This window comes from Aegilops tauschii, chromosome 1 (genome assembly GCF_002575655.3).
Source record: "Aegilops tauschii subsp. strangulata cultivar AL8/78 chromosome 1, Aet v6.0, whole genome shotgun sequence".
Lineage (NCBI taxonomy): Eukaryota > Viridiplantae > Streptophyta > Magnoliopsida > Poales > Poaceae > Aegilops > Aegilops tauschii.
This window is the reverse complement of record NC_053035.3, coordinates 203,391,412-203,408,975: the sequence shown is the minus strand read 5'-3', so window position 1 is coordinate 203,408,975 and position 17,564 is coordinate 203,391,412. Positions and strand designations below refer to the sequence as shown.

General features: G+C 46.5%; 1 protein-coding gene across 1 annotated transcript; it reads right to left on the bottom strand.

Annotated features, from left to right (window-relative positions):
* Nucleotides 1–13,083: 13,083 nt before the first annotated feature.
* Nucleotides 13,084–15,880, bottom strand: LOC109733168 (uncharacterized). Its single transcript, XM_020292361.4, has 2 exons — nucleotides 14,912–15,880; nucleotides 13,084–13,421 (listed from the first exon to the last, which is right to left on the bottom strand). Exons 1-2 carry the CDS (start codon nucleotides 15,727–15,729, stop codon nucleotides 13,406–13,408), a joined length of 834 nt encoding a protein of 277 aa, XP_020147950.1. The 5' UTR covers nucleotides 15,730–15,880; the 3' UTR covers nucleotides 13,084–13,405.
* Nucleotides 15,881–17,564: the final 1,684 nt, after the last annotated feature.

Genomic DNA, 17,564 nt, shown 5'->3' with positions numbered 1-17,564 from the left:
TTACTTGTAGTTGATCAAGAATGTCCAACAAGAATCAATGTCATTTCTGCACCGAAATTGTAAGTGGTGGGCTACTCGTCTGACAATTACTCCGAACTTGTTATTGGATCCACACCCGTTCAGGTACAATAGCCGCCTTCTACCTCTCCTTCTACAAATTAACATTATTTCTAATTTTGAAGATGTTTTTTCGTCTGTCATTCAGAAAATGATTCCGACAAGCTTGACCCCGAAACTGCACACAGTGAAGGTCTTGGTACTAGAATCTATCGGCCCCAACCTGGAGCAAGTTGTCAGTTTCCTAAGATGCTTTCCGTGCCTTGAGAAGCTATATATCGAGGTGATGTTCCTTTCCTGTTAAATGTTAACCATAAGGGAGTTTAATTTGTGACACCTTTTTTGTAGCGACCCGACCCGAAATCGGTCAAGTCTCTGTGTAGCTGTACCATCCCAAGATCATGCTGGCACACACAGTAGATTGATGCAAAGATTCAAAGTTCAATCACACCTGAATTTATTACACGATTCTCATATCGAGTCTTTATTACATCATAATAAATTCGGCCGAAGGCCAACTCATGAGAAATGAACTAAATAAAGCTGCGGAAGCGTAGACGAATAGCGAGTCCATCCGACTCCATAGGGAAATCGCCAAGCGTGGATCGTAGCCTCACTCCTGATCGGAAAACTCCTCTGCAACATAAGACGTGGCAGCCGTGTAGGTCAGCATTTTGAATATGCCGGCAAGTCATGAAGAGAGAACAACAATAAAATTACTAATACTATATGCAATTTGGCTTTGGGGCTCTAAGTTTCATTGTTTTGCGAAAAAGCCGGTTTTTCCCTACAACAAGGACTTGTTTGCAATTACTACAAAATGTTGGTAGTTATTGAGATGGTTCCGCCAACCAATGTCTCATTCCCAAATATTAAATAACTCCTCAATTAATTTATTAAGTTCGGTGTTGAGATATCCAAAATACTCCAAGTTCCAGAGGCTCAAATTGTCCGTAACCGAGGACACGGCTAATCGATTAGGTCTTCACTCTGCAGAGGTTTGTGCACTTTACCCGCAAGAATGGTTCCCTCCTTTAAGTCTTTGCACTGCCTGGTGTTTGAAGACGGGACGAACGAAACAGGGTCTTCCGAAGAGTTCCTCTGGGCCACTGCCGGTGCCCATCCAATCCCTTCGTTCTTCTACATCTCGTAGCACCGTCCGGCCAGAGTCACGCCTAGGGTCGACCAAGCCAGAGCCCATAATGGCTTGCGGCTGCACAGGTAAGCTTCCGGTCAATGGGGTATCCATCCGTCTCTTCGTGGCTGGGTGAAGCTTTCCGCAAGATGTCATGGCGCTTCTCCATGCATCCCGGCCATCCGCTGGTTTCTCCAGGGTGCCCGTCAACCGTCCTCCACCCAGTAGTGAATTTTGAAGTCCATCTTGAGCTTGATGTCATGGGATTTTCATCATCTTGACTCTTGCATCTCCCTTATGAATCACTCAACCAACCCCGTCTACGAGCATAGCAAAATAAACTACATCGTCCCGGGCATCGGTAACAGGGGAGAAGGGTTCATCCTACCTCATGATACTACTCAAGAACATAACTTAACAAAATTCTCCTACTGCATGCATGGTGGGGAGGTATAACTCTAATGCAATAAAATCATAGGTATTGTAAAAACATGATCAAATGACTTGCCTGGCTGACGGTCTTCGAAAGCTAGCGACTCGTAATAGCAAACTTCGCACTCCGGGAATTCTACCGAGTCAAACAATAGCACAAATAAGTATAGCACAATATAACAAAACAGCAAGTTGAAGTAAAACACCTAAGCACTCAAACCAAAACCAAAGAAAAACTCGGAGAAAGCAAATCAAGGTTTTCATCATATCAAGCAACAACTAAGAAGTAGTTTTACACAACTAAAACTTTTCTTAACAGAACCTAAGCATTGGTTTTGCTAACTAACAGAAGGGAAAACATCATACAAACTAGTAGCAAAAAGAATCACACCAAAAGCTATTATAGAACTCCTATTATGCCTAAAACAATCCTAGCAAAGAAAATAAAATAAAAAAAATTATTCTATCGTAAATAAAAGTTCATCCTCTGTAGCTACAGAAACTAATCTAAAATAAACTATAACATAATAAAAATAAAATTATTTACTAACTAGATCAGTAGGAAAACAGTAACTAGCTAAATAAACAAGAAAAACTTGATTTCAACATAAAACTAATTGTTTATTAAATCTAAAATACCCAAGCAAGTTCCTACTGCTAGGCATGGTCAAAACTAAGCAGTAGCAAAAAGAATCACTAAAAAATAATAATCTTAACTCAATTTATGGCAGAAAAACTAATCTGTCTAAATCTAATATAAAACTATTTCTAATAATTTAAACATGGCTAAACATATTTTCTACAGAAACTACAACAAATTTGCAAACTAACAAAAAAAGAATCAACTAAAAATAATAAATAACCTAAAAGATATAGATTTTTCAAGATTGGAACTTTTCTGTTTTTAAAACAGAACGTAAATAACAGAAGAAAAGAACTAATGGGCGCTATTGGGCTCGCGGTGGTGCGATCTGAAACTAAACAGCGCTCGGGCGGAAATTAACAAAAACCAGCGCGGCTAATAACTAAACCGACCGATTCGATCTAATCAAATAAACCGTAAACTAAACCGGAGAAAAACCGAACTACTAAAAATAAACCTAACCCTTCGCTACGATCTAATCTACGGCGTACATGCGAGATCTAACGGTGGAGGGGAGTCCGGTGGCTTACAGCGGCGGCCGACGGCGAGGTGGGCTCGGGCGTTGGTGGCAGGGGTGCTCCGGTGGTCCGGGGCGGCGGCGAAGTCGTCGGCGGGTGCGGCAGCTCGAGGGGAGGTCGGGGATGGAGTCAGTGGAGCTCGGGGGCGACTGTAGCGATCGGGGCAACGGCGGCGACTCCCTGATGAGCTGCAGCTCCGGCGAGCGGTGGTCAAGCTTGGGGGCGACGGCTCTGGGGGTTCCTGGGCGACGAGAGGATGTCAGGGTGGTGCGAGATGAAGTGGCGGTGCGGGTGGAGGAGCTTGGAGGTCGAGGGTGGCTCACCGGCGGCGTAAGTGGCGGCGAACCGAGGTGGTGGCGGCGAGATGCGAACGGAGAGGGTTTTAGGGGGTTCGGGAGAGGAAGGGCGTAGGTATTTATAGGACATAAGCTTGCGCGAGGGGAAGGCTTCGGAGCGTGAACCCGGGAAGATCGCGGCGACGGGCGTGCTCCAGTTGTGCTCCGGCTTGGCAAGGCGTGGATGAGGGGAAAGAAAGGAGCGGGCCCCGCTGGTCAGTGAGAGGGAGAGAGGTGAGACGGGTCGGGCAACCGAGGGGGAGAGGGTTCGGGCGCGACGCAGGTGGAGCTGGCTGGCTGGCGCGCTGGGCTGCGGCCTCGGCGACTGGGCCTGCTGGCCTGGCGCCTGGCGCGCGGGGTTGCGGCCTCGGCGCTGGTGGGCTGCGGCCTCGGCGACTGGGCCTGCTGGCCTGGCGCCTGGCGCGCGGTTTTTTTTTTGAATTACCACAGAGAGAGAAAACTAATTATAGATAAACCTATAATATTTTTATATAGGACATATATATATATATCAAAATTCTCACGGGAATTAATCCTGCAACGTGGACATTTTTCCAGGGGCAAAACTCAAACTAAAAAAACAATTTCTGGAAATCCCAAATAAAATTCAAATTTGAATTCAAACTTTTTGGCAATACTTTTCTTCTGACATTTTTGGAGTGTCATGTTAGCTCCTCTCATATTTTTGATCAAGTATTTGTCAGGGATATTTGAAATAAATTTCAATGCTAAATCAAGTTCAAATTCACAACAAAAACTCAACTGCCTCTGAAATTTTCAAATGCCACTCAATTTCAATCAAAATGCATAGATGCTTAGCTAATAATTGTAAAACATTCCAAATTGAAAATTTGGGATGTTACATTTTTCCAAGTTTACAATGACAATGTACTACGATTTCTGAAGGATTCTTTTGGAGGATTTCAGTACATACATGTCCCCCCCTGATACGTCTCCAACGTATCTATAATTTATGAAGTATTCATGCTATTATATTATCCTTCTAGGATGTTTTATATGCATTCATATGCTATTTTATATGATTTTTGGGACTAACCTATTAACCTAGAGCCCAGTGCCAGTTTCTGTTTTTTCCTTGCTTTTGAGTTTTACATAAAAGGAATACCAAACGGAGTCCAATTGACGTGCCAATTTTTGATGATTTTTTCTGGACCAAAAGAAGCCCCCGGAGTAAAAGAGTTGGGCCAGGAGAGTCACGGGCTGCCCACGAGGGTGGGGGGTGCGCCCACCCCCGCTGGGTGTGGGCCCCTGCCTCGTGGACAACCCGGAGACCCCCCTGACGTGAGACCTACACCAAAAAATCTTATAAATACTGAAACCTCCAGAAAACAGAATAGATCGGGAGTTCCGCCGCCGCAAGCCTCTGTAGCCACCAAAAACCAATCGGGACCCTGTTCCGGCACCCTGCCGGAGGGGGGATCCCTCACCGGTGGCCATCCTCATCATCCCAGCGCTCTCCATGACGAGGAGGGAGTAGTTCACCCTCGGGGCTGAGGGTATGTACCAGTAGCTATGTGTTTGATCTCTCTCTCTCTCGTTCTTGAGGTGGCACGATCTTGATGTATCGCGAGCTTTGCTATTATAGTTGGATCTTATGATGTTTCTCCCCCTCTACTCTCTTGTAATGGATTGAGTTTTCCCTTTGAAGTTATCTTATCGGATTGAGTATTTAAGGATTTGAGAACACTTGATGTATGTCTTGCGTGGGATAACTGTGGTGACAATGGGTTATTCTATTGATTCACTTGATGTATGTTTTGGTGAGCAACTTGCGGGTTCAATGAACTTATGCATAGGGGTTGGCACACGTTTTCGTCTTGACTCTTCGGTAGAAACTTTGGGGCACTCTTTGAAGTACTTTGTGTTGGTTTGAATAGATGAATCTAAGATTGTGTGATGCATATCATATAATCATACCCACGGATACTTGAGGTGACATTGGAGTATCTAGGTGACATTAGGTTTTGGTTGATTTGTGTCTTAAGGTGTTATTCTAGTATGAACTCTATGATAGATCAAACGGAAAGAATAGCTTCATGTTATTTTACTACGGACTCTTGAATAGATCGATCAGAAAGGATAACTTTGAGGTGGTTTCGTACCCTACCATAATCTCTTCGTTTGTTCTCCGCTATTAGTGACTTTGGAGTGACTCTTTGTTGCATGTTGAGGGATAGTTATATGATCTAATTATGTTATTATTGTTGAGAGAACTTGCACTAGTGAAAGTATGAACCCTAGGCCTTGTTTCCTAGCATTGCAATACCGTTTACGCTCACTTTTATCATTAGTTACCTTGCTGTTTTTATATTTTCAGATTACAAAAACCTATATCTACCATCCATATTGCACTTGTATCACCATCTCTTCGCCGAACTAGTGCACCTATACAATTTACCATTGTATTGGGTGTGTTGGGGGCACAAGAGACTCTTTGTTATTTGGTTGCAGGGTTGTTTGAGAGAGACCATCTTCATCCTACGCCTCCCATGGATTGATAAACCTTAGGTCATCCACTTGAGGGGAATTTGCTACTGTCCTAGAAACCTCTGCACTTGGAGGCCCAACAACGTCTACAAGAAGAAGGTTGTGTAGTAGACATCACCCCCCCCCCATATTGGTTGCTTGATCCATATGGTTACAATCAATAAGCATTTCTCCTTGGATTCATCTGTACTAGTTTTCTTAGAGAACTTTTCATCCACTCCAACCTCTTGTGAAGAAGGCTACATTTTTCTAGAATGTAATCAAATGCCCATGTTAATCATGTCAGGTCGAAGATGGCATGTTAGTGCATTTTACAAATCCTGCAAACCAAATAGGCATGTAGTAGTGTTCAAAACTGCATGTAGGCACTAACACATTTTCTTCTTTTGCGGATAAGATTAGGCCCAGTGGTGGATAATGTGATACAATATAACAATCATGTCGAATGCCTAGATCTTCATCTCTTAGAAATTACTTTGAACTCCTACCGAGGGACCTTACCGGAGATTATATTCGCCAGGTTCTTTGTTGTCAGAGCAAGGGTGCTGAAGGTAATGAGGTTTGCCCTACATTTATTTCGCAAAAATGAATGGTTTGTTGATTAGCGTCGGCGCCTGCAGCAGAATGGAATAGGCTCCAAAAATGCTGAATTTCATTTTGGAACTTCAGACGACAGAGTAATCGGAAGTCATCATGTCAACCCCATACATGACTTCTCAGTGACTGACCCCTTTGCAAAAATTGTGAGGTTTCGAAACCAGACTTGGAAGTGGTAATATTAGTTTGAACATCTCTAATATCCATGTTTAGCGGATCAGCGCGAGCGTTTGCAGCTGATGAGCTGAATTTCATTCCTAATATCAGTTTGAACCTTATAATCTTCGAATTTGAGCCATATAACTCTGGAATTTGAACCTTGTAATATTTCAAGCTTTTGTGGTACAATCGTTGAAATGGCATCGTATGAGACTCATATATTGCTAGCACTATTTTAACCTTAATATGCAATGGTCTTATATTTTATTAACCATTCTCGAATCTGTTTACCTTGTCGATCTCACAGCACACGATCTATATAGCTAACTCAACTGCGATCTTCGACATTATTGCACACAGTTGGTTTATTCCATCGTGTGCACTGTAGAGCGCAGAATTAATTATTGTACTCGAGTGTCCATCATCACCCTTCTGTGTAACTTTGACCTCATCACCCACGGGTAAACTTATGACCGAAGTCATTCCACACACTTCGTTTTTACAAAGCTTTTTGCCAATAAACGCCCACGATTTGTCCCTCTTCTAGCCGATGCGTGACCAAACTAGCCGGGCAGGAAGCTTGCGCGATAAACTGTGTGGTAGCGCGGGAACAGGCTCACCGACGATACATTTGGCGCCTCTTCGAGCCCACGCGTGGTCAAACGAAACGCATGCGGTGTGGTGTAGTCAAGGGTGCACTGGAATCCTCCGCTATGAATGATGTGACAAGACGTGACGATTACAGGCCGGCTGGCCCCCATTTATTACAACGACCATTTAACCCTTGTGTCTCTTCAACCTTTCGATCGCGCCCCACCATTGCAAGAAGCACACCCACCACGAGAAATTCTTAGAGGGTATTCTGCACGGCTCCTATGGCGCTCCGCGTGGCTGCCGACGACGAGCAGCAGTTCACCATGCGTGCCGTGGTGGACACCAACAGAAGGTTCATGGACCTCTCGGTGGTGTACACCAGCGACCGGGTCTGGGTGGAGCACTCCATCCACATCATGGAGCTGTTGCTTGCCGAGGAGAAGTACAAGGTGGTCGGGTTTGACCTCGAGTACACCCGCGCTCGTGCCGGGTCTCGTCCCAAGGTCGCCACCCAGATGTGCGTGCGCCACCACGTCCTCGTCTACTACTATTGCGTGGCCACAAGGCCTTGCGAGCGTTTCGCCAGGTTTGTCAACAGCCCCCACTACATGATCGCTACGGTGGACATCACCAACGATGTAAAGGCGCTCGAGAATTCGGGCATTGCCTGCCAGAATCTTGTCGACATCCAGGGCCAATACAAGATCTGGGCAGCAAGGAGCATGAGAAGGACTCACTGGTTCACCTCGCCGAGGCCATCATCGACCCCTACTACAGAGACATGAAGGATTCGTGCAAGGACAAACGTGCCTGGCACTCGGCCTGGATGGAGAAACTCGACAAAGCTCACGTCGTGTACGCGACCAAGGAGGCGTACACGAGCTACGACATGTGCAGGCAGATCGTTAACATGAGGAAGTGCCTCCTTCCCCAAAACAGCCAGGAATCCAGCCGGAAGCAGAACAATGGAAAGCGTCGTCGCAACAATAAGTAGATGATTAGATCCTTGTTTCTCCTAGTTTAGTATGCATGGAATTGCTTACTTTGGTGTGTGGAAATGTTATGTGTGTAGTCACTTGTGTAATTGTATGCTTAATTTGGTTATGCAATGCTGTCTTTTTAAGTATATATGTTGATGCTCTGTAGACAGAGCGTAGATGTTGTGCAGACAAAGAAAATCACATCGCACACGGACTAAACAATGGAACCCGTCGGTGATGTTTTCATCAATCACTCACAATTGTATACCAGCAATCGTTTGCTCACAACACACACGGTTTGTTAGCAGCAATCGTCTGTGTTGTTATCGGTCTTCACACACGTTTCCGATTACAGACCTGTTTGCCGCATATCACACACATCTTGTTAAGTTGAACCGTTTTTGTTCTCTTGTCTCAATGCAAACAGTTCATCCGAGTGAACCGCGTGTCGTATATCACACACACCTTGATTTGGCTAACCGTTTCTTTTGTGTTGCCTAATCACAAACAGTTCATCCGAGTGAACCGTATGCTGTATATCGCACACACCTTCATCTGGCTGCCTGTTTCTTTTGTTCCTCCTCATCGCAAACCGTTCATTGAACTGAACCGTATGCCCTGCATCGCACACGCAACTAAAATCTGAACCGTGTTTGATGCATCCTCCATCGCAAACGTTCTTCACCTTTTTGACGATTTTTTTACACCACCGTTTGCGATTATTGCACTGCATACAGTTTCGTCGAAGGGTCTCTGATCGTAGTGTCGCGTTAGCAGCATCCTGCAGTGGTGAAGGTTGATGTAGAGGCCCTCCGTGATCGAATCCCCCTCCGGCAGAGTATCGAAACAGGTCTCCAGATGGGATCTCACGAGAACAGAAACTTGTGGCAGCGAAAAAGTATTTTTGGTGTGCCCCCTGGTATACGGGGAATATTTGGGTATTTATGGAGCTGAGGTTAGGGTTAGGGGTGCCACGATGGGCCCACAAGCTCGGGGGCGCCCCCTAGGGCGCGCCTGGTGAGCTTGTGGCCCATCCGTGGCCCTTCTGGCCTCCTGCCGAAGCTTCCTAGGTGTCTTCTAGTCCAAGAAAAATCGTCAAAAAAATTCATTCCGTTTGAACTCCATTTGGTATTGATTTTCTGTAAAAGTCAAAAATAAAGAAAAAACATCAACTCGCACTAGTCACTAGGTTAATAGGTTAGTCTCAAAAATGATATAAAATAGCATGATAATGCATATAAAACATCCAAGATGGATAATATAATAGCATGAAACAATAAAAAATTATAGATACGTTCGAGACGTAAACGGCCAGAGGTGGCCATGGGTGCGTGGCAGGGCGCGCGGGCGCTGCGGTTTACGGCGACGCAATCAAGGGGAAAACAGGGGGAACGTGGAGAGGAGCTCACCGCGGTTCCAGGGCGAGCTCGAAGAGGCTGGTGGTGCAGTGACGGCGACGAATTCATTGATGGCGTCGCGGTGACCGGAGGTTGAAGACGACGTCGATCCCTGCGTTGTGGTGATCTCCTGCTCGACCTGCTCCTAGGAGTCGATGTAGACGAAGCACACACTGCTCCTGGCAAGGCCTCAGCCGATGAGGTGGACGATGGCCACGCAGATGACGACGGCGCGGAGATGGTGGCGTCGGGGTCTGCAGTAGTGAGACGAACGAGTGGGGGAGAGGGGATTAGAAGCCAGGGTATGGTCATGGGCATCTAGCGCTGCTTTTATCCTCCCCATGACGCAGGTGTCAACCATCCACGGCATGGCCGGCGTGGATGTGCGCCACGCCTGGAAAATCCTATATGCCGCATACTGCGTCAAGATGTCGAGCGTTCGCACAGGATTCAGCATGGAGGGACGCGATCTGGGCCGGCTTGTTACGGTTAGCCTACCAACGGTTTTCTCAGGTTTTGGGAACCTTCTAGAAGGTTCCCTGAATCGGTTTTTCTTTTTTCCTATTTGTTTTTGTGGCTGGTTTTCATTTCGGTTTTTTGTTCGTTTTTTCTTTTCTGTTTATTTTTTATTTTAGTTTTCGTTTTTATCTTTTCTGTTTCTTTCTTCTTTCTTGTTTATTTTTCTGAATATTTCAAATTTTGTTCAGATTTTCAAAAAATGTTTCTCTTAACAAAATTTGTTCAGAATTTGAAAAAATGTTCATGTTTCAAAAAATGTGCAGGAATTTCAAACAAATGTTCCTGTTATATTGTTCACAAATTCAAATTTTGTTCAGATTTACAAAAAAATGTTCCTCTTAACAAAATTCGTTCAGAATTTAAAAAAACGTTCACGTTTCAAAAAATGTGCAGGAATTTCAAAAAATGTTCCTACTATAAATTTTTCACAAATTCAAAAATTGTACATGAATTCCAAAAATGTTCATATTTTGAAAATTTTGTTCACAAATTCCAAAATAGTTCACATTCTATTAAAATTTGTTGACAATTCAGAAAATGTTCATGATCCGAAAATCTGGTCAGAAATTTGTGAAATGTTTGTGGTTCCAATTTGTTGTTCGGAATTTGATGAAAAGTTCCATTTTTGCACTTTTTGTTAATAAATTCTAAAAATGTTCGTAGTTATAATTCTTTTTTCAAATTTCACGAAATGTTCCTTTTTTATTATTTGTTCAAAAATTCAAAAAAGTTCGAAGTTTCAAAATTTGTTTAGAATTTGATAATTTGTACACGTATTGAAAAAATGTACCTGTTGCCGAAAATTGTTCAGAAATTCAAAAAATGTTTGCACATTTTCATATTATACACTTTAAAGAAGTACACTTAAAAATATATCACTGCAGTAACTAATTCAAGTTCGTGACATTAACTGATTGAAATTCGCTACAGTAGAGTAGCCCAGTTCTACGCTAACACTAGTTCTTTAAACTTTGCGCTGCATTTCAGAGATCTGAACATGTGTGGTGTAGTGGCTGTGAGGTCGCAATGACAAGCCGCTGGTCTTGTGTTCAAATCCTCGCATCGCACCATCGTTGCCTTTTGCTATCTTTTTCCGTCTCGCGGTAGAGCTCGATGGGCCGGCCCACTCGCGCTGTCTCCTGTGCGAACGCCCAACATTTTGACGCATAATGCGGTGCATAGGACCTCCCCTCCCTGCCTCCTGTACAGAGGAAGGAGATAGGAGGTGGGCTGGGCTAGCTACTGGTTTTTGGGCTATAAGTGCACAGTAGTGAAACTCTTCTATTTCTTCTTCTTTTCTGTTTTAGTCTTTGTTCCTATTTTCTATTTTAATTAGCTACTAAATGAATTTAGTTAAAGGTGAAAAGTGGTAATTAAATATTAGGCAACATATTGGAGAGGCCCACAAAGTATGATGTCAATTGCAAATGTATACATATTTGTCTACTTTGAAAAGGCCATTTCAGTTGATGTTGGACCACTTATTAATTTCCTAGGAATTTATTCGTGAGTCAAATGAAGTTGGTTTCAAAATGAAAATGATCAGGGGAATTTATAGACTAATGCGAACATTTGAGTTTTATTGTTCAAAGAAATAATAATTTCACTTGCAATTTAAATTTGAATTTGACTTTGATTTTTGGACAAGTGACAAATTGCATAGTAATCATGATAACATGGCAACCATTAGGGGGAGATTACTGTAGTATGATTATTGGGGTGTTACACTCATGACGTCAAGCTTGATGATGCTCCAGCACTTATTGAAAAAGAGGCCGATGAAACCATCCGGCCTGGGGGGCTTGTCACTAGGCAAAGCGTTGATGGCCTCCATCACTTCATCCTTAGTAAATTGGTGGTTCAAGTCCGAGAGTTCATGCGGCGCACTAACAAGCTCATCCCAATTGAGGTCTAAGTATCTTGGGGTTCCCCATCCCATCAACTCAGAGAAATGGTTGTGGATTATCTCCACTTTAAGCTCATGTTTGGTTACTCAATCGTGATTATGCTTGATTATATTGCTTTTTTTCCCTCTGGGCATTGATCTTCCGGTGAAAATATTTGGTGTTGCCGTCTCCCTCCTTGAGGTTTGTCATCCAAGCACATTGTTTTTCTTGAGCCCTCTCGATCACTGAAAGACTAATAACGCCCTCTTGACCTTGGGACGAAGATCTTTCTCCCCAGTGGAGAGAGGCCGCTCTTCTTGTGCAGGGTAAGATTATCAAAAGTGAGCATGAAGATGCACCTTTGATTTAGAAAAGAGCCTCATGCTCCACTCGATTTGTCTTGTACCAGTCTTTCTGGGTTTATGGTGTAGCACATGATAGGGATCCACATGAGTGGTTGGCTCAACCCACACTTTTTGGTCCACTTCGGTGAAGCCCGGAATGAAGGTCCAAAAGTTTTCGAATTTGAAAGTCCGCGTCCTTCTAGGCCCATGATCATCATAAGTAATAATGCGCAATGATCGGAGAGGGGAGTCGAGAGAGCATGGAGAATGTGCGTATTGAATTGGACGTCCCAATCCTCGTTGCAAAAGGAGTCAAACTTGCGGAAGTACCTTTCTCAGCTCGAGCTCAAATGCTCCTAGTGTGAACAATAAAATCAAAGAAAATAGAAAAAAAAATCAAAAAATCTGAATTTTTGTATGGCAAACTTTAAGGAATGTTTGAAGTGCGTGCAAAGATTCATCACGAAATCACATAGGTACTCCCTTTTTTTTTACCTTTTTTCTCTTCTTCTAACTATATACGCAATGGGCTGGCCCAGTTGCTGGGTGATGAGCTATTTGCCTTGAGCAAGACCAGCATGTGCATGCAAAGATTCATCACGAAATCACATTGGTGGAAGTGGTGAAAGAAAAACAAAATCAGAGCTCCAAAATATGTTTGAAAATACCATTTTCAGAGCATAGATTTTTTTTTGTCACGCGTTCAACAAATGTGATTTCGTGATGAATTTTGCATGAACCGCAAACATTCCATCATTATGATTTTTTTTGAATTTACTGAAATGTTTTGGAAAGTTGCTCTTTTTAGATAAGGTAGATGAGCAAGTAACAGTATTTTGTGATCTTGGCACCAAACTGGGTCTTGCAAATTGGTCCGTAGAGTGAGGAGACCAATTTAAATTTTAGTTGGCGTTGTCTTTCTACCTGATTCAGTAACTAAGCAGATGATCCAAAGCAACAAAAGAGACCACCAAAATCGTTTACCACACGACCATTTCATTCCTTGTATGTTTGTACGTACGTATCTGTAGTTCTGTACCACACAATCAAAAGAACTGGGAGCAATATACAGTTACATGCTTGTTTGCTGAACTCCTGAAAGCTTCATAGTTGAGAGCCTTGAGACTATATTTAAGCATCAATCGCCATGTACTCCAAGACGCCAACAATTAGTTCCAATCAAACCAATACATCATATCATCGGCAGAAAACTCAAATAATTGGAGCATCTACAGCTTAGGGGCCCCTGACATTTCCTCGGTTCTGCAGCTAGCAGCAAATATCCTTCGCTGGATGTGCCTTCAGTTCAAGCCAAACCTGAAATATAAATGATCGTTGCCTTTAAAATGAGTTTGGTACTGCAATGATGAAATTAGATTTGATTCGGTTTCAATCCGCTAGTTTTCAATGATTTGCCAGGTTTTACACGATTTTGCGACACTATCCTCTCAGAAATAAGTCTTTCTTCTTTTGTTTGCCACCCGATGAAATGGTGAGTAACTTTTTTTATTTGAGACGAAAAAATGGTCAGTGGTTGAGATGAAGTAGGTGTCTGTCTCTGATAACACAAGTTGTAAGCCAAAGGTTGGTGCTATGAGTGTGTGTTTTGGACACATGGTCCTTACCAGTACAGTTGTAGCTGTACCAATACGGATGCCACCAATCATGTTGCTCTCATCTGTAGGATCCAATGTCTCCAAAGAGTTTCCCTATTCGTCCTCCATACCATACGTTGTACATTTTGCAAAATAAATAAATATACTTATTACGAAGTAGTATCTTGGTATTCATGGGAGCTACCTGATGGTCCAGGTGGGGTGTCAACTTGCAGAAGTTGGTTGCAGCACCAGCACCAGCACTGTGCGGCCAGCAGCTAACATTCAAGTGTGGATTCACTTGAAATGCTAACTGTCGTACCATGAGCGGAAGTAAAGAACAATTTTCTGTTCGTGTGTAGGGTGATGCGTGCGATGTAATTAAGCCTACGCACAAGCTAAGCTGGGGAGGGACAGAGCGAATCCTGGGCTAGCTTTTTGCTTCTCATAGTCGTCGGTCATCAAGCAAGGCAGATGCCCCGTCTCCGTTGTGTATCCACGGATCTATCTGGATGCTCTACACCGACTGCATACAGTAGCCTGCCTGTGCCTGGGGCATCTTGTAGGCCACAAAATATGTGTCTTGCTTCGCATCACTTTTACGTAGGAGTACTAAATCTGTAGGCGCCCCTAGACGACAATGACATGTCGTGGTCGTACGAATATATGCGCTAATCTTTGGCTTCTGTCCCAATTCCCCATTGACTTGTGGAATCTTTCCTTGTGCTTGGGATCGATGATAGGTGGTCGATGCTTTCTGGATGGGTGGATGGATCAGTTTTGCTCCAATCAACATATCAAATTTGATTTGCATGTTAGGTCCATTTCGTAATTAAGCAGAATTGTTTATAATTGCTTTTGCAGGAAATGAACACCGTGGAATTTCTAAGTCGCAAATACGCTTCACTTGAAGTATGAGTTCTGAGAGTGATACCATGCGTATCACCCAGGTTTCTCTTTACGGAAGAATCTCGTCGCACATGAATTGTCAAACAAGTCATGCTATCACTAAGTGTTCTACTCAAATTTGAACTGAAACCACAAAACGTATTTCCGATCGGAGGGAGCAGCAACTACTCTTTTACTAGTTCATGTTTCCCTTCTGATATGCGTATCAAAGTCATATTCATTCATGCAAATTTTGAGAATAGTTTGTGCAAGCGCAAGGCAGCAAGGTAACAGAGAGATGAATTAGAAGAACGATCAGCTTACCATGTCATTCTGAGGAGGTACACCTGGCACCTGCTCATTGGGCTCCCGGCGGAGACGCCGCGCGGCGCCATAACGCCGTCGTCGCAGGACAGCCTCACGGGCACCATGCCGGTGCGCACGGCCCCGACCCGGACGCCCATGTGGGTGTCCACGACCACCTTGAACGCGAGCCGCCGCCGCCGGTACCCGTCGCGCACGCGCGCCGCCACCGCCTCGTCGACCACCACCCCCTTCGCGGCCGCCACGAACCCGACGACCGCCACCCTCCGGGCGCCGTGCTCGAAGCCTCCCACGGGCGCCCACCCCAGCGTGATGTCGCCGTCACTGTCGGCGAGGGAGACGCGGCCCTCGCCGTCGCCGTACTCGAAGGCGATCTTGTCGTTGGGGTTCCAGGACACCACCTTCACGGCCGCCGTGACGTCCATGGCCGACACCGCAGAGGAGTTGCCGACGCGGAACCGCGTCGTCGAGACCGGCTGGAGGTGGAACGACGGCGGCCGCGGGTGGTAGCACAGGTACGCCAGGCAGGCCGCGGCGACCGCGAGGCAGAGCGCGAGCAGGAGGAACCCGGTTGCGAGGCAGCACACGCGGCGGCCGGAGCACCCGCTGCCGCTGCGATGCCGCTTCCGCGGCGCTCCGCTGCCGCGCTGCTGTCGGTAATGGTGCGCCGGCGGCGGCTTTAGCGGGATCATCTGAGGCGGGGGCGCGAGGGGTGGCTTCTTCAGTGGCGCCGTCGTCCTTGCCGGCGCTGGCGCGGCAGCCGCCGCCACGGCGGCCTTCGTTTTGGGCTTCGGCGCCAAGGAAGGCTTGTCGTCCATCGATGGTTCTTGGTCCCGACTGTGAGCCGACCGTGGTGTGTGTCCGAGAGAAGCTTAAAGACTGGGTTTGGTCTGTGAAATTGGCAAGTGGGAGTGGAGCGGCAGTGGCAAGGCAGGCGGTAGCTATGGAATGCAGTTTTCCCACATCCGGTGGAGGTGGGACGTCCCCGGTTTATCATGACAATCTAATGTACAACCGACGGTGGACTTTTGTTGTTGCATTTGCAACCTCAAGTTTGAACATTTTAACAAATTCTTCACCTTACAAACTCTCTCCTGTCTTACTATTGGCCACATGTCTGCCAGTGATTTAAATCACATAAAGAGCATCTACAACCGGACTCGGCAAATCCGGGCCCTCAAACGCCCGTGGGTGCGCCCGGACGCATTCGCGACAGTGACCGGGCACTCCTCAAATCGCCCCGTCCACATCCGTGTCTCTCATATCCGAACCCCTATATCCATACTATAGCATGCAATGTCGATCAAACTACGTAGATCATCTCCGGACATAGAAATTGCACAATGGTTCTCTAAAAGATCCACCAAAGTTCACACAAACGACGGACAACTAAATAGTACATCTAAAACTTGAAACTAAAATCAACTTCACCACTTTCAGGCCGGCCCTTTCCCCTTCTGGTCATCGGTGTAGCTGTACCCGTCGTCGGCTGGTGGAGGATCGTCTGATTCGTCGGAGGAGGAGCCGTCGTCGTCGGAGGAGGAGACGATGATGGCGAGGCCCTTCAGGCTCTGGACGGCCCGGTCCTGCTGGCGCCTGAGCTTGGCCAGCCGAGACGCCTCCTTCGCATTCTCCAACGCCTCCCGCTCGGACTGCTTGATGGCAAGCCGAAGAGCCTTGGCGTTCTTCCGGCGGAGCCGCCGAGCATGTGTCTCCGCCGTCGTAAGTGACTGACGGTAGACCCACGTGAGAAGACGCTGGTCCTCGTCGGGCTCCGCCGGTAACTCACGCTGGCGGCGGATAGAGCTCTCCGTAGCCCCCGTCTCCCTTGCCCGCTGCCTCTCGCGGCGGGCGGCGTGTACCTCTGACTCCGGCGTGTGCGTCCGGGCCGGCGGGGCGGGCACAAGCACCCACCGCTGCCCACGAGGGGAAGCAGCAGCCGACGGGGCGAGGGGAAGGCGCGGGGAAGCAGCAGCCGGCGGGGCGATGGGACGGCGTGCGGGAGGCGCCGATTGCGTTGGCCGCCTGTCGGAGCTGCCCATGGGCCAGGAGGGCCCAGCGTCGGCGTCCGAGATGCTCCGACGGGGAAGCGCGGGTAGTTGCGGTGAGGCTGCAGATTTGGAGCTGCCCCCGATGTCCATCTTGGACCTCTCCAAGGCGATGCGGAGGGCAAGCTGATACTCCGGATCCACCTCGTCATCGGAGCGGCTGCCGGAGCTCGACATTGCGCCGGATTCGATCGAAATCGGTGAGGGGAGAGGAGAGGACGGAGCGAGAGAGGAGAGTGAGTGAGCTAGGGTTTCGGGCCGACGACGCCGATGTTTTTTTATGGGACATCCGTGGGGTCGGTGGTCGGCCGGGCCTATCAGGCGGGCGCGCCCGGGCCACCCCATATCCGCCCCATATTTGGGCTGGATATGGGGGGTGCCGGTCAGTCCGGGCGTTTGAGGCCCGTTTGAGGCGTTCGTCTAGGTCGAAAAAACCTGACCGGGCAGCCCGCCCGGGCGTACGAGGCGGATTTGAGAGGTCCGGCTGTAGATGCTCTAACCTACCCCTTCTCTTTGTGTCTCTCTCCCTCTCATTTCCTCCTCCCTTAGTCAAACCTCCACAACCATGGCACCTCTCCCTCTCATTTTCTCCTCCCTTAGTCCAA

Bases quoted from the DNA above. Each gene is read 5' to 3' on its own strand.
- LOC109733168 (XM_020292361.4), bottom strand. From the start codon at position 15,729: ATGGACGACAAGCCTTCCTTGGCGCCGAAGCCCAAAACGAAGGCCGCC.